This window comes from Paraphaeosphaeria sporulosa (genome assembly GCF_001642045.1).
Source record: "Paraphaeosphaeria sporulosa strain AP3s5-JAC2a unplaced genomic scaffold CC84scaffold_10, whole genome shotgun sequence".
Lineage (NCBI taxonomy): Eukaryota > Fungi > Ascomycota > Dothideomycetes > Pleosporales > Didymosphaeriaceae > Paraphaeosphaeria > Paraphaeosphaeria sporulosa.
In genome coordinates this window covers 407,384-430,207 of record NW_017253369.1, presented here as the reverse complement: position 1 = coordinate 430,207, position 22,824 = coordinate 407,384, and the positions used below count along the sequence as shown (strand labels likewise).

General features: G+C 52.4%; 10 protein-coding genes across 10 annotated transcripts; 6 read left to right on the top strand and 4 right to left on the bottom strand.

The window, feature by feature from the left end:
- Positions 1-633: 633 nt before the first annotated feature.
- On the bottom strand, positions 634-1,724 carry CC84DRAFT_1167661 (NAD(P)-binding protein). Its single transcript, XM_018179231.1, has one exon. It carries the CDS (start codon positions 1,343-1,345, stop codon positions 848-850), a length of 498 nt encoding a protein of 165 aa, XP_018031830.1. The 5' UTR covers positions 1,346-1,724; the 3' UTR covers positions 634-847.
- A 142-nt stretch (positions 1,725-1,866) lies between these two features.
- Positions 1,867-5,901, top strand: CC84DRAFT_1262532 (P-loop containing nucleoside triphosphate hydrolase protein). The gene has a single exon (XM_018185157.1). It carries the CDS (start codon positions 2,054-2,056, stop codon positions 5,513-5,515), a length of 3,462 nt encoding a protein of 1,153 aa, XP_018031829.1. The 5' UTR covers positions 1,867-2,053; the 3' UTR covers positions 5,516-5,901.
- A 666-nt stretch (positions 5,902-6,567) lies between these two features.
- On the top strand, positions 6,568-7,697 carry CC84DRAFT_1167658 (Di-copper centre-containing protein). The gene has a single exon (XM_018179230.1). The coding sequence runs from the start codon at positions 6,674-6,676 to the stop codon at positions 7,610-7,612; it is 939 nt and encodes a 312-aa protein (XP_018031828.1). The 5' UTR covers positions 6,568-6,673; the 3' UTR covers positions 7,613-7,697.
- A 143-nt stretch (positions 7,698-7,840) lies between these two features.
- CC84DRAFT_1208599 (uncharacterized protein) lies at positions 7,841-9,336 on the top strand. Its single transcript, XM_018182169.1, has one exon. It carries the CDS (start codon positions 7,971-7,973, stop codon positions 9,042-9,044), a length of 1,074 nt encoding a protein of 357 aa, XP_018031827.1. The 5' UTR covers positions 7,841-7,970; the 3' UTR covers positions 9,045-9,336.
- A 1,464-nt stretch (positions 9,337-10,800) lies between these two features.
- On the bottom strand, positions 10,801-13,415 carry CC84DRAFT_1167657 (palmitoyltransferase akr1). Its single transcript, XM_018179229.1, has 6 exons — positions 13,031-13,415; positions 12,186-12,983; positions 12,064-12,136; positions 11,751-12,015; positions 11,593-11,705; positions 10,801-11,548 (listed from the first exon to the last, which is right to left on the bottom strand). The coding sequence occupies exons 1-6, from the start codon at positions 13,235-13,237 to the stop codon at positions 10,875-10,877; spliced, it is 2,130 nt and encodes a 709-aa protein (XP_018031826.1). The 5' UTR covers positions 13,238-13,415; the 3' UTR covers positions 10,801-10,874.
- A 994-nt stretch (positions 13,416-14,409) lies between these two features.
- CC84DRAFT_1099633 (NAD(P)-binding protein) lies at positions 14,410-15,312 on the bottom strand (the record flags this gene model as incomplete). Its single annotated transcript, XM_018174835.1, has 1 exon — positions 14,410-15,312. One exon carries the CDS (start codon positions 15,310-15,312, stop codon positions 14,410-14,412), a length of 903 nt encoding a protein of 300 aa, XP_018031825.1.
- A 481-nt stretch (positions 15,313-15,793) lies between these two features.
- On the top strand, positions 15,794-17,528 carry CC84DRAFT_1167654 (translation initiation factor 3, RNA-binding subunit). Its single transcript, XM_018179228.1, has 3 exons — positions 15,794-16,299; positions 16,351-17,126; positions 17,176-17,528. The coding sequence occupies exons 1-3, from the start codon at positions 16,283-16,285 to the stop codon at positions 17,229-17,231; spliced, it is 849 nt and encodes a 282-aa protein (XP_018031824.1). The 5' UTR covers positions 15,794-16,282; the 3' UTR covers positions 17,232-17,528.
- A 332-nt stretch (positions 17,529-17,860) lies between these two features.
- CC84DRAFT_1198679 (mitochondrial ATPase) lies at positions 17,861-19,986 on the top strand. The gene is made up of 2 exons (XM_018181582.1): positions 17,861-19,322; positions 19,377-19,986. Exons 1-2 carry the CDS (start codon positions 18,000-18,002, stop codon positions 19,743-19,745), a joined length of 1,692 nt encoding a protein of 563 aa, XP_018031823.1. The 5' UTR covers positions 17,861-17,999; the 3' UTR covers positions 19,746-19,986.
- A 282-nt stretch (positions 19,987-20,268) lies between these two features.
- Positions 20,269-21,540, top strand: CC84DRAFT_1228540 (phospholipase; the record flags this gene model as incomplete). Its single annotated transcript, XM_018183644.1, has 4 exons — positions 20,269-20,447; positions 20,502-20,676; positions 20,730-20,755; positions 20,913-21,540. 4 exons carry the CDS (start codon positions 20,269-20,271, stop codon positions 21,535-21,537), a joined length of 1,005 nt encoding a protein of 334 aa, XP_018031822.1.
- Positions 21,541-22,573: 1,033 nt separating this feature from the next.
- Positions 22,574-22,819, bottom strand: CC84DRAFT_1220959 (ankyrin; the record flags this gene model as incomplete). Its single annotated transcript, XM_018183217.1, has 1 exon — positions 22,574-22,819. A coding segment is annotated over one exon (246 nt), but the record flags the coding sequence as incomplete, so codon positions are not given.
- Positions 22,820-22,824: the final 5 nt, after the last annotated feature.

Below are 22,824 nucleotides of genomic sequence, written 5' to 3'. Positions count from 1 at the left end.
CAGTAAAGCATGCCATTGTTCATGATACAAGCTATCGTGTCAGTTAATTGAGCAGCATGAGAGTTGATACTCACTAGGTGAAACCGGTGCTGCAATAACGGAGGAGGTGGAGAGAAAGAAGGACAGGAGCGCGAAAATAGTGGAACGCATGATGGAATGGGGCGATATGGTTGAGGTAGAACTTGGATGAGACCAATTGTCTGTATTGGATAGTACAGCTGGTTAGGGAAGAAAGGTGAGATATGTGAGCTATTTGCGCAGTGGTGAAGAAGTATATAAGTAACTCGTTCGGGCCATTTGAGGCAAAGAACGGAGACCGTTGCAAGTCACCATCAGTATGGAACACAGAGAATAACGTGAATCCATCGCGACTGTCGGATATCGGTGTTGCGTGCGTTCCGCAGAAAGACAAGCGTCACTCTGTCCGGCGGCGTAGCCAAGCTTTCGGCCCTATGAGTGTCGTATTCTCAAGGAGCAGACCTGTGGCATGGTACGTGGACTCCGATCTGCGCTGCATTGTACGCCCCTCAGGACTGAGAATACTCACAATGAGCGAGATGAAAGATTATTACGCTCGATAAAAACTATTCTATTAATTACCAATCAATTTCAGCACCAGAATACTCAAAAAACGTCCCGTTCTCGGCATCAGTAAGCCCATGCAGCACCTTTAACATCCCACTAATTCTCTCCTCAGGCTCCAAAATCGCCCCACTCCCACCCATCCGCGTCTTAACCCACCCAGGATCCATACAAATCACAACAGCACCCTTCAGGCCTCCTCGCCCTTCCATTCGCAGATCCCCACTCTGGTGCACAGTCAACATATTCAACGCCGCTTTGCTGATTAATATGTCATGCATTTCCGTGGCTCAATTGTGAGGGACTTTGTCATACTGCCCAGTCCCGATGTCATATTCAAAACCCGGACATCGTTGGCGAGCAGGGACTGCGAGACCAGGTTTTCAACCAGCTTGGCGGGACCGATAAGATTGATATCGATTTCGCGATGGAGGTCGGCAGGTCCAATCGTGAGACTGTTTTGTCCGGAAACAGAGTTGACGCCAGCGTTGGCGATCAGATGCGTTATCTTGAGACTTTGCGATTCGAGGAGAGAAGAAGCGTTCTTGACGAATGAGTTTATTGAATCAAGAGATGCGATATCACATTCCATAATATGAATTTTGGTACTGGTATCGCTTGGATTGATTGCTTTCAGGTCGGTGAGGTCATTGTCGTTTGATCTGGTGGTCGCGATAATGGTGGCTGAGGGGAGCTGTGAGAGTTGGCGAACAAATTCGAGGCCGAGGCCGCGGTTTGCGCCGGTGAGGCAGTAAACTGGCATTGTAGTAATTATCTTCGATGTCCAGATATATAATTGTGAGCAAATCGATCCAAACACAAGAGTCCAAGTACTTCCAAGAGCTTATGTATGGCTAAACATGGTTTGTGTCGGAGCAAGGTAGATCTCAAGCTTTCCCGAACAAGAAGGCACTTGCTGAACAGGCTATTCTCATATTCGAAATTACCCGCCTTTCGAAGACAAGCTAAGTCGATGATTCAAGAATGACGCTACAGGTGGGGGTAAAGTTTTCAGCCCTGTGAGTGGCACCTTATAGAGCAGAGATGTAGCAAGGTAAATAGCGCTGCCTGTCTGAATCAGAGCAAGTATGTTCCGTAGTAGTGCAAGAGCGGACTAACTTTGAAGAGTTATATTGAGCGAGAGATAGGATGTAGAACGGAAGTTGGTTGAGGTGGGGCATGACAACCGAATAGGCGTCTGTGCACAGGCCTTGACACGTGATCGCGCGACGCCGCGTCTTGATGGTTCCTGCCGTTGCCACTCTGCCCTTTCACTCTGGGACGACGCGCCCCAAGAGCAGATTCATTTTACGGTGTTTTGTTCGGTGAATGAGATGCCGGTCACTCTACACACTTTGGCTCCATCACCAAATCCCCTTTTGACTTGACGCTTGTTTCGCGTGGCGTCATCGATCGACGCCACTTTCGAGCTTCGTTTCGTGCGCGCGACCCATCGCACGATGCGCCAACGATGCCGCAATTGAAAGCAGCAACGGTATCCAACCAAGTCATACGAAAGCGAAAACGAAAGGTCCACGAAAATGAATCGCCGCAGCCGGACGGAGATGTAATTGAAGCTACCACGACGACCACGGTTCCCACAAAGACGCACGATGGCGGGAAGAAGCCCCGAAGAACACTAAAAAACAAGGATGGGACGGAGAAGCCATCATTGAAACGTGCGGGCTCGTCGACGATTGTAGAGACAACGATACCATGGCCAGAACATTTTACAAGGCTAGCGCAGGTGTTTCGCGCGCTGAACCTCGTCTACACCTTCTGCTGTACGCGGAAGCACCTCGCAACAACGCTGGACAACCTGAAGAGCACAGTGGAGGCCAATATTGAGCGCGAACTGGTGGTCGAGGATGTGGCGCAGATGGCAGCTTTGATTCCCAAGGCCATCAACTTCGCCTACGTCGACGAAGCCATGCTGCAGGTCAATTTGGTGGGTGCGGAGGAGAATGCAAAGGGCAGAAACACCAGAGACTTCTTCGTACCGGATCCCGAGCTGGACAAGCACGACCACAAGGAGGTGCTGCTGTTCGAGTTCGTTGATGGCGAATTGAAAAGGCAGGTGCAGCATGCGAAGACCGGCGAACCTACCAAGGCATTTCAGCGGCTGAGGAACGAAGATCTTAAGATGCCAGTCTTCAGTCAGAAGCAGATGTTGAAGCACATCGAAAAACGGAACATCAAATTCACGTCGGCAGTCAATGCTTTTCTCAACCAGTGCGGCGACGAGGGACGTGATCCGGCAACCCACCTGCAACAAATCTCTCTTGCTTATATCCCAGAGCCTTCAGAGAGCAGGTCAGGCACACCAGGCCTGGAGAGGTCTCTGCTGCCTCCCACCATACCATCGGAACGTAAACCCATCCCCGAGATAATTGAAGAGATCAAAACCTTAAACTGGTACACCGGGCAAATCGTCCCGGACGGACACCGCGTGTTCGATCCTCAGCCGCCGATATTTGGGGAACTGAATTTCCAGATGTCACAGAGCCTTGTCAATGCACTATACAACACGCGCAACATCGAACAGTTGTATGCGCACCAGGCTGAAGCGATTAACAACCTCTACGAAGGGCACAACGTGATCGTTTCAACCTCTACCAGCTCTGGGAAATCGCTGATATACCAAATTCCAGTCTTGCACCAGCTAGAGCAAGACATCAATACTCGAGCAATGTATATCTTCCCTACGAAAGCGTTGGCGCAAGACCAAAGACGTAGCTTGAAAGAGATGTTGCACTTCATGGATGGCTTGCAAGACCTTGTTGTGGAGACCTTCGACGGGGACACACCGATGCCAGACCGTAACTATATCCGCGATGAGGCTCGCATTATCTTCACGAATCCTGATATGCTCCACATAACCATTCTGCCACAGGAAGAGGCATGGCGATCGTTTTTGCAAAATCTGAAGTTCGTTGTGGTAGATGAGCTGCATGTTTACAACGGCCTATTTGGTGCACATGTTGCAATGATCATGAGGCGTCTGCGAAGAATATGCGCTGCCCTGGGCAACCGCCACGTCAAGTTCATTTCATGTTCAGCGACTGTAGCAAATCCGGAAGCCCATATGAAAACCATCTTTGGCGTCGAGGAGGTGAAATTGACGGATTTCGACGGATCACCTTCGGGGAGAAAAGAGTTCCTGTGCTGGAACACACCGTTTAGGGATCCTGGTGATCCAACTTCGGGACGGGGTAATACCATGGCCGAGTCGGCGAAGCTCTTCTGTCAACTTATCTTGCGAGGCGTCCGAGTCATCGCTTTCTGTCGCATCAGGAAACAGTGCGAGGTTCTGCAAGCGGCGATCAAGACCGAGCTACAAGAGTTAGAGCGACCAGAGGTCATGGCGAGAGTCATGTCGTATCGAGGCGGGTACACACCGCAAGATCGACGGCAGATAGAGCGCGAGATGTTCGACGGAAAGCTCGTAGGGATTGTCGCGACAAGTGCCTTAGAGCTCGGTGTCGATATCGGCTCGCTCGATGCCGTAGTTACAGTCGGCTTCCCGTACACTATTGCGAATCTCCGCCAGCAGAGTGGTCGCGCTGGTCGAAGAAACAAAGACTCTCTGTCTGTGCTCGTTGGCGACTGTTTCCCGACGGATCAATTCTACATGTCGAACCCTGACGAGATCTTCACGAAGCCTAATTGCGAGCTACAAGTGGACCTAGAAAACATACTTGTTCTTGAAGGTCACATTCAGTGTGCCGCTTATGAGATGCCAATAAATGCTGAAGCCGACGAAGCCTATTTTGGTTCTCTTCTCCTGAAGATCGCACAAGAACGTATGCGTAAGGGGCCCGACGGCTTTTTCCACTGCGACACCCGATTTCTCCCTCAGCCTTCGCGTCACGTAGCTATTCGCGACACAGAGGATACGCACTTTGCCATTATCGACACCACGCACGGCAAGAACACTGTGCTCGAAGAGCTTGAAGCCTCCCGCGCATTTTTCACCATTTACGAAGGCGGCATCTTTCTGCATCAGGGGAACACGTATCTCATCAAGGAATTTAGCCAGGAGCGTATGATCGCAAAGGTAGAATATGTAAAGGTGGACTGGACTACCCAGCAACGCGACTTCACAGACATCGACCCCGTTGAAACACACGCCATCCGCCGCATCCCAAACTCTCGTTCTAGAGCGTTCTATGGCCCTATCAAGATCAAGCAAGTGGTTTTCGGATTCTTCAAGGTTGACAAGAAAAGACGTATCCTGGATGCTGTGGAAGTTGACAATCCACCCATCATACTGTACAGCAAAGGCATGTGGCTCGATGTGCCCAAGACAGCGCTAGACATACTCAACGAGAGAAGGCTGAATGTAGCAGCTGCGATCCATGCCGCCGAACACGCGGTCCTCTCGCTAATGCCCAATTTTGTGGTTAGCATGCCAGGCGATGTGCGCACGGAATGCAAAGTTGCCATCAAGGAGTTTGCAAAGCGCGAGACGCAGCGGAAACGACCGGCGCGACTCACCTTCTACGATGCAAAGGGCGGTGCTTCAGGCTCTGGCATTTCGACTAAGGCCTTTGAATTCATAGATACGCTGTTGGAACAGGCCCGCAAAAGAGTGGAAGCATGCCATTGTTTGGAAGGATGTTTGGAGTGTTGCTGCGATGAGGCGTGCAAGCAAGCGAACCAGGTGATGAGCAAGGCGGGCGCGTTGGTTGTCATCATGTGTCTCTTAGGAAGAGAAAAGGATATCGATATTGACGCATTACCTTACGGAGATGAAGAGGTTTCGCCTGCAGGAATCGAGACCATTGTTCCTGCCGAGGAGGTGCGCATGGTGCGCGGCAGGTTTGTGGATGGTATTTTCATCAAGAACGAGCCCCAGGATGAGGAGGACCAGTTCTCAAAGAGCATTAGTATCTTTGGAGGTGAAAGGAGGTTCATTGGGGTGCACCGGTAGCCTTCAGCTGCGCACGCGGCGCACACCCAGACCATGCGACTTTGCTATGGGTACGCCACGTTTGATCAAAAGCCATTGACACCATTTTCCGAGTCTGTTCGACTGTAACCCTACCTTCACGAGTTCTAATTCCCGTCAAGGACGGATTGTTTGGGGATCCCGCGGTGGCCACCAATTTCACGGATCCTCAACAGGGCTTTTACGAGTGCAACTCTGAAATCACAACGGGGTCCAGCTGATTGCAGCAACGATACCGCATACAGGAAAGACTTCAGGCGAGGTGACTGCCAGTACGCCTCCTTGCTAAAATTAGGCATGCAGGAAATCAGCCAACCGAAGGCTACCCCGGTCCACCACAACGAACGTGGAGTGACCGTAAGCTGGGGCAGGTCAATGCGACTCTAGCCACGAACACCTGTACTGGATAGCTATTAGCCAATACGAATCGTAAGCTTACTGAATTCCAAGACGCCAAGGTCCAGATTGGATATAGTACGCGAGAGTAAAACTTTGCCATTGAGGGACCCGAGGATCCGAATCGTGAAGATTAGCACACTCAATTGAGCGGCGCAGCGAAGTGTGATGAGGCATGCTTCGGCCACCTTCCTGACCACGTGTTCATCCATATGAAGGACATAAGTTCTGAGAACGACAAAGCCCAAGAGATGGTCATGTGAAGTTCTGACTTGAGACTACTCAGCACAAATGGGGGTTGACCCGGGCGATTCCCGAATCGTAAGAGCGTGAAGTATATACGAACCATGAAAGGCTAGCGCACTCGAGCTTATACACTTCTCAACAATCAAGCTCTCGTATTGATCCCCGACGCACGCGGTGTCAATATTCCAAGATGCCGAAGACCTTTCTCGTCGTATTGCTGCGCTGACGTTTCGATGCCTTCTTGGACTGTGAATTAAATAGCCACTGTCCTTGTCGTGAAAACTGCCACCCATCATCGCCACACTTTTCGTGTCTCTCACTTACTACTGGAAAGGGACGTTGCACATAAGTTATAATTCGTACGCCTCTACTTTCGAAAACAAAATGGCTAAACTCGCCCTTCTTGCGGCACTTCTCGCAGGCGCAACAGCGCATGTGCTGCCCCGAAACGACATCCCTACGGGGGCTCCAGCGCTCCCTCTCTCAGCATTCAACACCATGCCCCACCGCATGTTCTCTCCTGAAGAACTCGTGGCCATCGTCGACAACGGTACCCAGCACGGCCCAGAATCTGATTTTCAGGGCATCCAGGCGACATGCAGTAATATCCGCACACGTCCAGAATGGCACAGGACAAACGATGCGTTCAAGCAGAAGTTCGTCGACGCAGTCAAATGCCTCTTCTCGCGCCCTAGCAAAGGAAACTATCCCGGCTCGCGAAATCGATATGAGGACTTCGTGCAAGTGCATCAGAAGGTCGCGCTCAACGTGCACAGCCAGGGCAGCCTTAATGCCAAGTTTCTGGTCTGGCACCGCGCATATCTGTGGGCATTCGAGGAGGCTCTCCGTGGAGAATGCGGATATTCGGAGAGTCTCCCTTGGTTCGACGAGACGCTATATCCAGGCCGCTTCTCGCAATCCTCCATCTTCAGCAGCAAGTGGCTCGGCGCGATCAATCTGCAGGGAAGATGCGTCACCGACGGGCAATTCGCCAATCTCGCGCTGAATGTCGGGCCCGGCAGCGGCAACCAGTACCACTGTCTTACGCGCAACGGCGATGCTTCGTTCACCAGTCAGTGCACCTCCGCCAACGTAGAGGTCTGCCAGCGCGCAAACGACTACCAAGTTTTCGCGCAATGCGAAGAGGGTGGTTTGCATGCGTACGGCCATGTCGGAACGGGTGGCGAGATGAATGATTTCTTTGCCAGTCCTAACGATCCGGTGTTCTGGCTGCACCACGGGATGGTTGATCGGCACTTTAGGATCTGGCAAAATGATGATGGGAACAGGGTCAATTATGTTAATGGGCCGGGACCAGATGGGAAGCAGCTCACGATGGATACGCCGATTTATCTGAATGGGTTGAAACCGGATCTCAAGATTAGGGATATCATGAACACCATCGGAGGCTTCTTGTGTTATAAATACGATTATTAGAGAGTGATAGTAATATAGACTTCTGCATCTCATGGATACACCCTGTGTTGCACCAGTCACGACTGGCCAAGTGGGAGAAATTTTGTTTCCACTTTGGTGGTGTAGAAGTATCGCACGAGTGATATGATAACAGCCTCGGAATATTCTAGCAAAAACGCACTAACCCCATTTAGCCTGCCGAGGGGCTTAGCATGAAAGGAACAGCCAGGTCGTTGCCTACGTCGCTCTCCCGAGGCTCTTCACCTTTTGTCAATGACACTCTATCTAGGCACACCTCTCCAAGAACCCTTACCATCTCGTCAAAATTGTGCTGAAATCCTGAAGGCAGTGTACTCTGCCGCTTCTAAATACACACCAGATGGATGCTGCCATTACTTTTACGCCTCATGAGCACACTCCTCTGAGAAAGCTACAACAAACACCTAGAGAGCTCCTCGAAGAAAGTCTCGCGAACCTGGTCACATCGTGGCCGCCAGAAAAAGCATCGCAAGTGACCCGCATGGGCTTTTACCAGGGACCAACATCGATCGCTTATCTCTTTTTTCATCTCTCGAAAAGCCACTCGCAGCTTAAAATTCATGGTAGAACACCCTCCGCGTGGTTCCAAGACTACTTCGATAGTGCACCAGCGCCAGACGTGGATGAAACATCATTCGGGATCGCCAGTGAATACTACTGTCACCTAGCGTTGGAAGCAGCACACACCCAGGACGCGGCACCTTTCCTGCATAAAGTCCAAACGCTGCAACTCAACCATGTGCAGGAAGTCCTCCTCGGAAGTGCAGGTTTATTAGTCCTTCTCCGCTTCGTCAAAGCCAACGTACCCAGCGCTACAGACAAAATCGACGACGCCATTGACACCGTCATCACCCACATCAATACATCCTCTTGGCTCTTCCACGGCAGAGAATTCACAGGCGTAGTTCACGGCAACATCGGCATCATCGCGCAAGTATGTCTATCCGGTGGCGCGTCTGCTATGGCTGGCCCGTTATCCACCTTCCTGGATCTGCAGCAGGAAGATGGGAACTGGCATAGTACAACAGACCGCAAGCACGAACATATGCAGTGGTGCCATGGCGTCCCTGGTTGTGTGATCTCCCTCCTCGCTATTAAGAAATATTTCCTGGGGGAGCCTCTGGCGGGCAGAATTCAGGCTGCTATCGAGAAAGGGCAGCGGCTCATATTTGAGAAAGGCATTGTCAAGAAAGAACCGTGTTTATGTCATGGCGTCACTGGGAATGCGTTGGCGCTGGACACGAGCGAGAGAAATCACCTGCTGAGTTTTGCGACGCCGAGTGCGGTCGCGAAGGGGGAGTGGGAGGCTTCGTCCGATCCAGCAGGACTGTACTGTGGGGAGGCGGGAAGAGCTTGGGTCTGGAGTATGCTTGATGGTGGGAGGAAAGGGTTTCCAGGTTACACGGATGTTTGAAGAGACGTTGTGAGATTGTGTTGATCATGGTATCAATGGCGTTGCTTCAGCTTGGTGCAGACAAGAGTTGGGGCGGCTCATGGTAGATTGACACTCTCTACACATCTGGGTCAAATTCTAGTTCAATTTTTTTTATGTAGCGACCGCTCAGGCTCGTCTTCGTCCCGGCTCGCGGTGAGGGACTTGATAGTCGAGACGATGGAGTTCAGGGTAAATCTGCCCAATACTACCGTGTTGCGAGCAGTTGCTTGCCACTGACTTACATCCCGAAACACATCACGAGATGACTACAATTATTATTTTGGATTCAAAACTACCATGCAATATCTATTTCTCTTTTGGACCTGTTGCAAAAGCACTCGTCTGATGGTGTGAACCTGCGTCCTCCTCTCCAAAGGAATCGCGGAAGGCACATCCACCTTGAAAGCGCGATACATATCTGACTGGACTTCCACAGCCAACAGCGACTCCATCCCGAAGTCTGCGAGGAGAGTGCTCATGATGAGAGCTTTACTCGCCAGCCAAAAGCAACGACGTGATTTGCTCGACCACAGTGGCCTTGATAGCATTCAGAAGCGCTTAACTTAGATCCGCCGAATCTTCTGGCAGCCGTGCAATTCTAAACCGGTCAAGATGTACACCTGCATTTGGTGTTCAAGCCAAAAGCCTTCGTCTACGGTGGCCGAAGGTGGAGAAGTAAAATCAGACAGTGAGATGTCAATGATCTCCAGAAGTTTGGCTTCGGTAAAAGGATGTACGCCCTTACGGAGTAGCACGGCATTGGTCTCCACACGGTTTACGAAGCGTGCCTTGATACATGTGGGCGAGCGTATTGTCCATAACATGGATGTCGCTATGCAAGTTCTACCAAAGTTTCAAGATCGCTGGCTGGAACAAAATCTTCTCGTATAAGCTCTGCAAAGCTGCCACCATATGCTCGTTCGCATTCTCCAGCATGTGCAAGACGTCGACGTTCACGATGAAGGTTCGCTCGACCGCTATAGTGAAGACGGAACAGAGCTCTTCCACTTGCCCCGCAGCGATCATCTGGTCCATCGCGCCTCTGGTCATGTCGTCGGTGATCGCTTGATGTAGAAATTTGACGAGTTCGCGATAGGTCGTAAAGTCACTCCAGGCTTGCGGCTTGGACGAATACGCGCCTTGTTGCGTTGGTTCGGCGCTAACCGAAGGGTCTCTTCCAAGATCTCGAGCACGGGTTCTAAGTGCAGAGGGTCGTTGATCACCGTGGTGAAGGTATATGATCGATGCCGAGGGTCGCTGCTGTTATCCAAGTTCGACCCAGGTCGCCAGTCGTCGAAGCACAAGATGTCTTGACTAAGGATTAGAGGATGCGATGCTTCTGCACAGGCCATTCACTTTAACTGCAGCCCTTTGTATGTCTGTGAATCTTTAGGTAGATGAGACTGATTTTTGATGTGCTCCTCAGTCTTGTGTAGGTACTCAATCAGCTCTTTGCCCGATTGGTCCGGTAGCATCTCTGAGCGTTGGTAAGAAAATCTGCCTACGGCGGGCTCCTAGGCTATAGAGTATGAATATGCGCCAGGAGCACCTGCTTCGAGTCGATGCGTGGTCGGAGTGTTGCCTTTACTGCTGGCAGAATCGTACACGCGAAGAGTAATCTTCAGTGCGCGAGCAATACCGGTAACCCAGCCCACACAACACGCTTCACCACTCGTCTCATCACGCATCACTTAATCAGCGCACGCATCAACCCCAACCCTCAAACTCAAAAAAGCCACATCATTTCATTCTCATTATGCCATCGGTCCCTTACTCTGGCAGGGCATCGCTACCCTACCCAACCGTCACCTAAACAGCCTCATCCACCGCGCTAACCTGCTCATACGTCCCCCCTCCACCCCCGCCGCCCCTTGCATACCTCATCCTCGGAACCTCATACAACCGCGTATAATCGACCCTATCCCCCGCCAACCGCGCAAATCCACTCTCCTTCTTCTTGAGAATGGGTGCCCCATCGCACCAAAAGTCCTTGCAGTTGGTAACAACCCCACGGCTCCAGGGATTCCCACCCACACGTCTCCGCTGATCGGCCTGCGAGCCCTGCAGCGCGGTAGCCCAGAAGCTATCAATGCCGAGAAGGCGCTTCCACTGGTCCCAAATGGAGTGGTGCTGGTGCGGCGGGCGCGGTGCGTCGTCAGTGTCCTGGCCGGAACCAAACCCGGGCGCGGGCGCGTTGCCGCCGGCGACGTCCTGCGAGGTGTCGCCGGTGGTGACAAAGGAGTTGAGGGCGTCGGCGGCGGTGTTGGAATGGAGATGGCCGCGCATGCTCTCGTAGGTCGTGAGATTACGGGCGACCTGGAGGAGCTGCACACAGAGGAGCATGGTGACCCAGGTGAGCTGGAAGGCGGCCCAGATGGTGAGAACGATGGTGAAGGGATCTTTGTGGAGGATCTTGCATAGGTCGTCGGAGAGGACGTTGCATTCGACGTCTTTCGGGGACTCGAGGCGGTCACTTTCGAGATCTGCTTCTGTTAGATGGATTTTGTATCATGGTTGGTGGACCTACAAGAAAGAACCAATCGAATCCAGGCAAGCACGCCGAGCTCCAAGCTGAGAATGTAGAGCACGAAATGTCGGTGGTTGTTGTTCGCGACGCAATTGTTGACCCACGGACAATGGCTGCACTCGTTAGTTGGGATCCAAGAAGTTTCTTCAATTACTCACTGATCCGTCCTTGCCACACAACGTTCGCATCGCTTGCAATGCTTGCTCCGGAGTGGCTTCCGCACCATGCAATTAACGCAGAAGTGGTTCTCGTCGAATCTGCGCAGCTCCACAAGCTCATCAATGACGGCCTTTGACGCGCTCCTGCTCGCCGACTTGGGCACAAAACCAGGGTCAGAAGACATGGTGAAGAAGTAGAAGTATGCGGTAAATCCATAAAATGCTGCGAATAGTACATTGAGGAAAAAGTTCGTTCGTATCGTCCCTGCTGTCGTCAGTCTCGCCATGTCTACAGGCCAGAGAACATGCTTACAAGGCAGAACAGTCGTGATCCATCGCAAGCCGACCCAGAATAATGTACCGGCGAAGATACCCGCCAAGAAAGGCTGTTGAAACCGTCAGAGTGCTTTTCATTATCAAAAGTAATAAACTTACGGTGTGCTGTATGTTTCGCATGTTGGCAGGAGCCCACCCCAAAAGCTTCTGCGCGCTCCATTGCATGCCGTATGCGACGCCAAACGCCAATGGCAGTCCAACGTACACGGGATAGCTGCTGATTAAATACAAGGCGAATAGAATAATTAGGAAAGGCCAGAAGAATATGAATCTCGAAATAAACCATCGCGTGTCTTTAACTCCGGGTACCGGAAACTCGTTGGGTGTGCCGTCTCTGTTGTAGCCCGCTTGCGACAATGCCTTGTGCCACTGTCGCACTGTGTTCATCTCCTCTGCGGTGACGGCGGGCGTCTTCCCATCGTTGTTCTTTGCGAACCGATCCGCGCCGTATTCGAGGAGCTTCTGGATGGAGCCTTGCGAGCCCTTGACCAGCGCCCAGTGCAGAGCGGTGAAGCCCTGGTCGTCTGTCGCGTAGACGTTTGCGCCCCATCGCAGGAACAGGTCCACGCACGAGGGGTACCCCTTGTATGCTGCCCACATGAGCGCCGTATGCGCCTGCGCATCTGGTATATCGACGGGTATATCTTGGTGGAGCAGGAGGACGAGCTGGTAGACGTTGCCGTCGAGCGTCGCCGAGTGCAGGAGGTTGAAGCCCTGGTCGTCGGTGAGCAGCGGGTCTGCGCCGTGCTCGAGGAGCAGGTTGACGATGTAGTAGTGGCATCGCTTTGCGGCCCAGAGCACTGGCGTCGCGACCGCGTCTCCTCCTTTGGCGTTGATGTTTGCGCCGTTCTGGATCAGGAAATGGCAGAGGGCGTAGTGGTTGTTAATTGCGGCCCACTGCGTCTGTTAGCCCGCGTCCTGCGCGTGTCTCGATGGGTGCGCACGTGAAGCGGCGTGATGCCCTGCTCGTCCTTGTACGTTGCATCGTACTTGCCGCTGTCGAACAACTTCTGGATGGCCGCGATCTCTCCCAGCCGCGCCAGCTGCATGATGTCCTCCTCGAGCGGCACATTCGGCTTCTTGTCGCCCATTTCCTCGAGCTCATGTTCGCCGGCGGGCTGGCCGTTGGCGTCTGGGCTCCCTGGGGCCATGCTGCAGAGCGGCGGAGGTGAGTGCGGTGATGTTCGGATGATGCTTGCTCGAGATGTTCACGGAGAATTGCGCATGCTGTAGCGAGAACGCTGGAGGAAGGACGACGCTTGCGAAAGGGAAGACAGCAGAAGGCTTGAAGCTGGACAGGCTTCGGGGAAAGCGGCATGCTTAATCTTCGAAATAAGCAGCAAGTGTACCCCTGCACCTGCATGGGGTGGTGATTGTGGCGGTGCCGCGCTAGTCTCGTCTACCGTTGCACCGGTCGCCGGTCCAAGCCCTCACTCCCGTCCTCCCGTCCGCCAAGCATCGTGACAGTTGCTGTATAGTTACAACATAGAACGTCTTGAATGGTGTTCCTACTCAGTGCCTGGTACCAGAATGGCGGAAGGTACTGATACCCCCAGCGGCCCTACCATTTTAACCCTTCCCCTCGAGCTCCGCCTCCTCATCTATGCTCACCTCACCCGCCCCGCCCTCATCCACGGAGACGCTGACTACGACTGCCGTAGTCGGAGGTTCTACCGGGATGTCTACCAAAAGGACCTCCCAGAAACCAAACTCATCTACTTCACTCTGCACGCCCTCTCCGCCACCTGCTGCACCTTCCACTTAGAGATGGAAGATCCCATCGCGGCAGTCCGCGCTGTACTCGCAAAACAAAAATACTACTGTGGGTGGGGTATCTGGGGCGATAGTAACTGGTTAGATTGACGTGTTTTCAGTGCAGAGTCATATGGTCATGATGGAATTTCAGTGGATGAAGAGTAGTGGCATAACATGGGTCGAGCTGGAGCGACAGAATGGCATTGCGGGGGGACCTGACTTCACTGAGGGGTGGGAAGATATCCGTGTTCGGGGAGATGTTGCGGCGGATCGCTATCCGGAGGGGATTTATTTGCTGGCCGAGGCGAAGAGGTGGGATAACTGGATGCGTGATGAAAAGGTGAAGAATGAGGCGAGGGAGGGTTGTGGGGAGTGATGCGTTGAGATCATGCAGTGTGTTGTATCAGCCGGTACTTTGGAACATGGTCAACAGTATGAGAACGCAAACTCCGAACATATTGGATTTAGAATAAAGAATTTAATGCAGCCATTGAGGCACTGTCCTATGCCATAAGTAAACGCCAACACAATCCAAACTCCTAACAATGCAAGGACATATCGCACAATGCTACTGCTTCCGGAACTGACTCTCCTTCTCCAACCACGTGCCAAAATCCATTAAACCCGGGTAAATCTTCCTGCTCTCCTCGACGCTCGCACCAGTGGCGTTCTTCTTCAAGTAGTTGAACATCTTGCCAACAGCCGGGACCGCTACCAAACCAATGCATGCCACGAAGCCAAACGTCCTTGGCATATCCATTCCAACCTTCTCCTTGAATACGGCATTCGCCTGCTCGAAGGTGAGTTCTGCGCCAGCAATCGAGAGGTAGCGCCCAGTGTATTTTTCCGGGTGCTTGAACGCCTCCGCAGCAAAGTTTCCAATGTCTTCCGTAGCGACGAGCTGCATAGGTTTGTTCTTGAGCGCATACTGCCATGTCGCGGCCATGGCCTTCCCAGCGAAGTCGTTGGTGACGTTCTCCATGAACGCCACTGGGCGGAGGACCGCAAATCTCATTTGAGTACCTGCTGCTTTCTCTTCGAGGTACTTCTCGAGGTTGTGTTTCGTCATCCAGTGCGGTACATCGGTCGGCGTTGAAGACGACTTTTCACCTCCACGGTCGACCGAGCTGTACACGAAGAATTCCACGCCTGCGGCAATGGACGAGTCGATGAGATTCTTGCCCCAGGTCTCTTCGATGGTGACATCGCCTTTTACCTGGGCTTGGACACTGTACACGCCCCAAATAGGGTTGTTGGTGGCAGCTTTGGCATTTCTGAACATGGCTTCGGTGTTGTCCAGATCTCCTTCTATGAGTTTGATTTTTGGTGATGAGTTTGCGAGCTTTTGGGCTGAGGGTGACGAAGAACTGCGTGTGAGGGCGAGGATTTCGAAGTCGGTATCTCGCAATGCTTTGACGACCGCTCCTCCTTGGCGACCGGTCGCACCCGTTACAAGAATGGTCCTTGGCATGGTGAGAGTTGGTGAAAGTATGAGTATGTGAATAATAAGTGGCTGCTTTAGATAATTGGTGATTGCAAGAGTTTAGCGAGGCAGGCGATACTGATAGATAGTGATGGGGTGAGATGCTTGATGCAAGAATGCTCTACCTCACGGTACAGCACGACTTATATGTACATTGCAAGGAGGCACTCTTTGGCGACACAGGCTGACAGCTCCTTCGACTGCAGCATCGGTTAGATCAACAAAACGCTGTTGACTCGGCCAATGGTGACAGAGGAGCAGCAGCATGATGAGCGCTAAGCTCGTGGTCCAGGAACAATGCCATCGGTGGAGAGACATCTGCGTGCGGCCGCTTCGGTCGAAAGCGCGAGGCTGCGGCGCTGGGCTGGAGAAGACCGGGGCAACCGGAGAACAGGTCAAGTCCGACGGATTTGCTCCCATCGGCCGAGCGCTGACTGGAGCGTGAACACCACAACCGACATTGGTCCACCAGACGGGACAATAACTCTGTTGTGAGCATCTAGTTTGTGAGCCATACAGAAGCTTGGGGCATACAGAATAAGTAGCATATATCGTCCATGGACCAGACCGGGACACTGGAACAAGGCTGACGGTGCAGCGTCCTACGAGTCACACTGAGACAAGCGCCTTGATAGCGAGCAGCCCGGGAGAAACGCAAAGTCTTCGCTTCGAACCACATCGGTAAATATGAGAACCAGGTCCAAGCAAGGTGTCTGCAGGAGACGGTGGGACGTACCTGCGTTGCGATGTTGAGTCTATCATGCCCACGCTAGTCCGTTTCTGGCCAGCGCGCTTTGCTCACAATCGAATTTCGCCCACGGTGCCTGCCCCACGCCGCCACTACTTGAACTTTCGCAGCCGCACGCCTCACGCCCGACCAGCACACATACACACACATATCGATATCTACACGACACGCACAATCAGAACGACTATCGTTCCACAACACACAACAACCATGTCGCGAGTAGCAGGGTGTGTATCTCCGTGTGCGCGCATCGTCGTTTCGCTTACTGACCCCCGCAGACGAACAGACTGGGCCGAGGAGGAAGACGAGGACTCCCTCGTGCTCCCACAGCAGCAGATTATCAAGAACAAGGATGGAACCGAGACCATCATTACCTACTCCATCCGCGATGACGGCAAGAAGATCAAGACCACCCGCCGCATCAAGAAGACCGTCAACAAGATCGTTGTAAACCCGCGCGTCGCTGAGCGCAAGCACTGGGAGAAGTTCGGGCAAGAGAAGGGCAAGCCTGCTGGACCCCAAACGGATACTGTCAGTGTCGCCGAAAACATCGTGTTCCGACCAGTTGCTGGCTGGAAGGCCAACACCGAGGAGAAGAGCCAGGAGGAAAAGAGCAAGGCCGATGCGCTCAAGTCAGCAAAGATTAAGTGCCGTATTTGCCAGGGAGACCATTTCACCACAAAGTGTCCCTTCAAGGACACCATGGGCGAGGGCGAAGTCGCGCCCGCGGACATGCCCGACGATGCTCCCCAAGCAGGCGGCGCTGGCATGGGCTCCGGCAGCTACGTTCCCCCTCATCTCCGTGGCCGTGGAGCAGGTGCCGGTGAAAAGATGGGCGGCAAATTCGAGCGCGACGATTTGGCCACGCTCCGTGTCACCAACGTTTCCGAATTCGCAGAAGAGCAGGACCTGCGCGACATGTTCTCAAGATACGGTCATGTTACCAGAGTGTTCCTCGCCAAGGACAGGGAAACAGGTAGAGCAAAGGGCTTCGCTTTCGTCAGCTACGCAGACCGAACAGATGCAGCCAAGGCTTGCGAGAAGATGGATGGATGTAAGTGTATTCCTACATCCGCTATTTTATTGGTGCTAACAAATATCAGTCGGTTACGGCCACCTTATCCTACGCGTCGAGTTCGCCAAGAAACCCGGTCAGTAGAAAGAAGCGATGGCTAAATGGCAACCGCAACGGGATAGGTGAGAAAGTGTTTTTCAAAGGGACGAATTGGGCCTCATTTGTCGGGCCGAAAAACAGCCTTGACGCTCCATGCGTGAGACTCATTCATGGCTATTGTATGAATTGCATGGCGGCGTTATATGGTATGGCAGTTTGGTTGGTTGCAATGTAGACAACATACCGTTAGAGCATATTGTGCAGGCCAGGCCGCATGTGTTCGTTCGGTGTAGGTACATTACTCCATCAGGGGGAGTTTAATGCATTATTGGTTCAAAGACACTCTGTTTTCTGTCTTGAAAGAGTCTATGAGTCGCGCGTGCTCAAACGGAGTTGAAGCAACTGAAGCGAAGTATCCCCGATGGATTCGTCGCTGTTGCGCTTTAGTTGGAACCAGTGCATGCTTGATATGGGACCTACATACGTGAATCGAAGCCCCAGTTAGCGTGTGGTAAGAAATGGCATAGCTTGCACGAGTACGTTCTACAATTGCTGCGGGTCCTGTAGATATCAGTGGCATATGGAGACACGCTGCACGTGATCCTGTCGGACAGCCGAGGTGAACCCTGACCCGCGCGCTAAATCCCGCTAGGAACGCAATTCTGGTTCCGACACCCAACATCAGTTGCCGATATCGAACGCCTTCCTCAAGTCTTTCTTGTATATGCCTTTTTGATACCCCTGGGCGCCATGTTCTAGATATCTGTGATTTATGCATACGAAAACGACCATCAATTTCGCGCGTCTCCCACCATGACATCATCCGAGGCCCTCAGAGGGCTCCTTCGAAATACTGCGACTCGCCGCACGTCTCGCGTTAGCCTTGCCACACGCGCTCCTACGAGGAGGTTGATCTGTACGGACTGTTTGCGCACGCTACAGCTGCAGAGAAACGGGTGGAATGGAGCAAATGCGCCCAGGGGAGCTGCTGCGACTGCGCATAGCTCGCTTAGGTTGAGGCCTGGGGCGTACAGAGGGCACGCGCAAGAGGTGCAGGCTGCTGTACTGGAAAGGGAATCAGAGAGCCGGAAAAGTGCAGATCGCACCCCTATGGAAGAATACGATTTGCGCGTAGAAAGCGGGCGTCTGCGAAACGACGAGCACCAGCGCGGTCTCATCCAGTTCCTAGATGACCTTCACGCCGAGCTGTCGCGATATGAGCAACCACCAGTCCAACCCCCGGCGATAGAAGACCTGAAACCCCAAAAACGCTTCTGGTCGTTCTTCTCTTCCACGGATTCTTCAAAACCTCCGCTCTCCCCGATTCCAGACTCCTTACCCAAGGGTCTGTACATGTACGGCGATGTTGGCTCCGGTAAAACAATGCTCATGGATCTCTTCTATGACACCCTTCCGCCCAACATCACCAAGAAGACGCGCATCCACTTCCACGCCTTCATGCAAAGCGTACACAAGGACCTGCACAAGATCAAGATGCATCACGGCAACGAGGTCGATGGCATTCCCTACGTAGCTGCCGGTATCGCCGAGCGTAGCAGCGTCCTCTGCTTCGACGAGTTTCAATGCACAGACGTCGCAGACGCCATGATCCTACGGCGGTTGATAGAATCCTTAATGGCCCATGGCACCGTTTTGGTCACAACCTCGAACCGCCATCCAAACGACCTCTACAAGAACGGCATCCAGCGCGAGTCCTTCATCCCCGCCATTAACCTCCTCAAAACGAAACTTTCAGTTATCAATCTGGATTCGCAAACAGATTACAGGAAAATTCCCCGTCCGCCGTCAGGCGTGTACCACCACCCGCTCGACAAATCAGCGGCCAGCCATGCAGAGCGGTGGTTCAAGTTCTTGGGCGACCCCGAGAACGACCCTCCGCACCGCGCCGTGCACCACGTCTGGGGCCGCGAGATCGAAGTCCCGAAAGCCAGCGGGCGCTGCGCGTGGTTCAGCTTCGACGAAATCATCGGTCGTGCGACCGGTGCGGCAGACTATCTCGAGCTGATGCGGAACTACGATGCGTTCATCATCACCGACGTTCCGGGAATGAACCACAAGAGCAGGGATCTCGCGAGGCGGTTCATCACTTTCATCGACGCGATCTATGAGAGCCGCGTAAGTCATTTCTCTACTTCATACTTACAAGACTAGTATTAATAGATGGCACAGGCCAAACTCGTAATGACCACCGCCGTCCCGCTAACCTCTCTCTTCCTTTCCGCCTCGGAGCTCCAAGATGCCCTCACCACCGAGCATCCAAAGGGAACCCCGCGCTCCGCCGACGACGGCGCCGACGTCTCGGACGTTATGCGTAGCCTGATGGATGACCTTGGCATGAACATGAGCATGCTCAAGAATAGCAACTTGTTCACGGGAGACGAAGAAAGGTTTGCGTTTGCGCGGGCTTTGTCGAGGTTGAGTGAGATGGGGAGTGTGGAGTGGGTGGAGAGAGGGTTGGGAATGGAGGAGAAGGGCGGGAAGGGGGAGAAGGACGGGTGGCAGAGGGTTAAGAGTAAGTGGAGGGAGGATAGCATGTAGGCAACGAGAGAGGTCGAGGGAGATGTGTACTGTAAGGTGCGGATTCGTTGAGGTTTGTGGTGTTAGGTGGGGCCCTGGATGTTGCCGTTTGAGCGGCATCGGTTGTGTTTGGTGCTGTCATGTTCCTGGTCGGAGAGGGCGATGCGGGATGTTGAGTGTTGAGCTGTGATACCCACGCGGCGACCGTTGAATTTCGTAGAAGAATTATAGCGCTGGACTAGACCAATAAACACAAAATCGGTCGAGTATGGTTGGGCGCCTCCAGGAGTTGTGCCCAGCGCCCCCAATATGACAATATGAGACTGGTAACGAACTTGGAAATAGGCATGATAGGAAAGGAGACGATGCGCTTTCAGAAGACAAACTGCTTCCAATGCCACTCAGGACGCGCGAAACCAACCGTATACTGCACATTTCCTCCAACCGCATTCACCGTTTCTACGGCGCTGCCGTTTGCAGAGCGTGCAAATAAGCCGAGAAGATACTGTAAACGACCGGCCTCTCGCAGAGAATCGGCGGAATAATGTCCTACGATGGCCTTTGCTTTCTGTCGTTGGACGGCGGTGGGGTGAGAGGGCTGTCGACACTCTACATACTTCGAGAAATTATGGCAGCACTCAATCATGCGCGCGAGGAGGCAGGACTGCTTGCAGTAAAGCGATGCGATGTCTTCGGCCTTATTGGAGGCACTAGCACCGGTGGGTAAGTGAAGTTATAGCGTATGGTGTTCTTAGTCTAGGTATAAGTCATTGATAGATTGATTGCGATCATGCTCGGGCGATTGGGTATGGATGTCGATGATTGCATCAGCGCCTATAATGCGTTGATCGAAGCCATCTTCACCGAGAGAGAAATCCGTACGGGTCTTGGTTTCAAGGGCAACGTCGAAGCGAAGTTTTCCTCTCAGAAATTGCGAGAATGCATCGAGAACGTCTTGCAGAAAAAAAAAACATTCCGTTGGATGAAGCTTTCAACGATGGCCAGCCAGGGGTATCTCGTGGATGCAGAGTGTCAGTAGGCCGTTTCAGTGATGCCGCACAAATTTCGGAATGCCTCGATAGAAGTCGGGCTTCTATTCCCTCTCTTGGTTGACGCGCTCATGGTCAGAAACTCTCAAAGCCCTCAGTGGGAGTCATGAAGTGAACTGTGCTAATTGTCGAGATACAGCTTTGTCTGTTCATGCGATCGGAACAATACCAGGCGTATCATACGTTTGAGAAGCTACGATATACCAGGTAAACCAAGATCTATGAACCGCCCATCGGTAGTTCAAGTAGCCCTTGCTACATCAGCAGCCCCTAGATTGTTTGACGAAGTCAATATAGGCGACGTCGTACATCTCGATGGTGGCTTGGATGCGAACAACCCGGTAAACCACGTAGCCCACGAAGCCTCCGACATCTTGTGCAAAGAGGGAGGAGACCCGAATTTGCAGGCTCGCATCAAATGTTTCCTCTCGATTGGCACGGGCCATCCTGGTGTAAAGGCAGTGCACCTTGACAATGCATGGAAGCTTATCTCCGCGACGCTCAAGGAGATGGTCACCGATACACAAAAAGATGCACATGAATTCGCCCATTCGTGGAGACGCCCATTGAGTCAAGGTCGCTACTTTCGGTTCAATGTTCGACACGGACTCTATGATATCAGCTTGCATGGGTACAAGGAGAAGGGAAAGGTAGAGACAATGACACTGAGTTACTTGGAAGAGCAGGATGCCGAACAGAGTGTGAGAAAATGTGTCAAAGCGATGGAGAACAAAGAATGTGTGTCAATTCCGGATTTTAGCTAGCGATCATTTGACTGACGGATTGTCACGGTAACCTTAGAGGCTACCTGACAAGCATGGATATACTGCTGGCAGTAGTATATCTTAGAGATGTCGCGCGCTGGCAGCCAGTCAACAGATTATTAGATGGGTGGCCCGTCTGCTAGCTGATTGGTCAAAGCATGGCGCTAGCCACCCTTGGCGAGGGCGTGCGACGAAGCGAGAAGATAGATCTACGCTGGATAGGGGAGAGGACCTTTTCTCCTTATCCAACGTCTTGTACCTACACGTAGATACCGAACGCAGTATATTGATCTAGCCTACCTGGGCCTCAGACATCTTGCTCGTTGCTCTCGTGACACGGATTGTCAATAATCAGGCGGAGAACTGAATTCATTTCAACTCTATCAGCGGGAACATCACTTCTATCTGTAATGGTGGTCGCCAATATTCAATCATAATTTATTTAATTAATAGTATTGACATAAGGACCAAACGCAGCTGCAGTTTAGCATATAAGCAAGATATAATCTCGAGGAGGGAGTAAGGCAGACTGGATATAATTAGATAACTGCCACGATTTCTGATGAACCATGATTAGTTATGACCTCTGACTAGACTCCGTCAAGCATCGTCCATTTTAGTAGAATATGAGCTCGTTCGACGTAAGTGGCTCTATACTTCCTATAGTCCTCATTCATATACTAATTTCTACTAGCGCAGAGGTCGTAATAGTAATAAAAGATAGTTGTTGGAATTTCTAAGGTGCAGACATTGCATTCTAGACCTAATTAGTAATGACTCCCGTTAGACGGCACTGTTGGCTTAGTGCTGGGTTCTCCATCATGCTCTTAGAAGCTTCGATACTACGCCATGTCCTTTCTTCGCCGCTATCCAGGAAGGCTTTCGCCCAAGATTGTTAGCTATTTGGGGGTCGATGTTATGCTTTTTAATAAGTGATTCTATAGTGACGGTCTTGCCGCCAGCTGCAGCCCACCAAAGCAGTGTCCGTCCATAGTAATCTTGGAGCGTCAAGGTGGCACCGTTTGTGATTAGGGTGTCAAGTGTTGACGTCGGCCTTGCTGTCGAGCAGCATCTTGACTACCTGCTCGTAGCCTCCGTATGAAGCTGTCTGCAGTGCGTTGCCGTACTCTCCACCCTGTGCGTTGACGTTGGCCTTGCTGTCGAGCAGCATCTTAACTACCTGCTCGTGGCCTCCGTATGAAGCTGCCTGCAGTGCGTTGCCGAACTCTCCACCCTGCGCGTTGACGTCGACCTTGCTGTCGAGCAGCATCTTGACTACCTGCTCGT

Bases quoted from the DNA above. Each gene is read 5' to 3' on its own strand.
- CC84DRAFT_1167661 (XM_018179231.1), bottom strand. From the start codon at position 1,345: ATGCCAGTTTACTGCCTCACCGGCGCAAACCGCGGCCTCGGCCTCGAA.
- CC84DRAFT_1262532 (XM_018185157.1), top strand. From the start codon at position 2,054: ATGCCGCAATTGAAAGCAGCAACGGTATCCAACCAAGTCATACGAAAG.
- CC84DRAFT_1167658 (XM_018179230.1), top strand. From the start codon at position 6,674: ATGCCCCACCGCATGTTCTCTCCTGAAGAACTCGTGGCCATCGTCGAC.
- CC84DRAFT_1208599 (XM_018182169.1), top strand. From the start codon at position 7,971: ATGGATGCTGCCATTACTTTTACGCCTCATGAGCACACTCCTCTGAGA.
- CC84DRAFT_1167657 (XM_018179229.1), bottom strand. From the start codon at position 13,237: ATGGCCCCAGGGAGCCCAGACGCCAACGGCCAGCCCGCCGGCGAACAT. The intron at 11,706-11,750 runs GTGAGTAATTGA...TAACGAGTGCAG, and splicing joins TGTGTGGCAAGGACGGATCA to CCATTGTCCGTGGGTCAACA. The intron at 11,549-11,592 runs GTAGGTCCACCA...TAACAGAAGCAG, and splicing joins GATTCGATTGGTTCTTTCTT to ATCTCGAAAGTGACCGCCTC.
- CC84DRAFT_1167654 (XM_018179228.1), top strand. The intron at 17,127-17,175 runs GTAAGTGTATTC...AACAAATATCAG, and splicing joins TTGCGAGAAGATGGATGGAT to TCGGTTACGGCCACCTTATC.
- CC84DRAFT_1198679 (XM_018181582.1), top strand. From the start codon at position 18,000: ATGACATCATCCGAGGCCCTCAGAGGGCTCCTTCGAAATACTGCGACT. The intron at 19,323-19,376 runs GTAAGTCATTTC...TAGATGGCACAG, and splicing joins ACGCGATCTATGAGAGCCGC to GCCAAACTCGTAATGACCAC.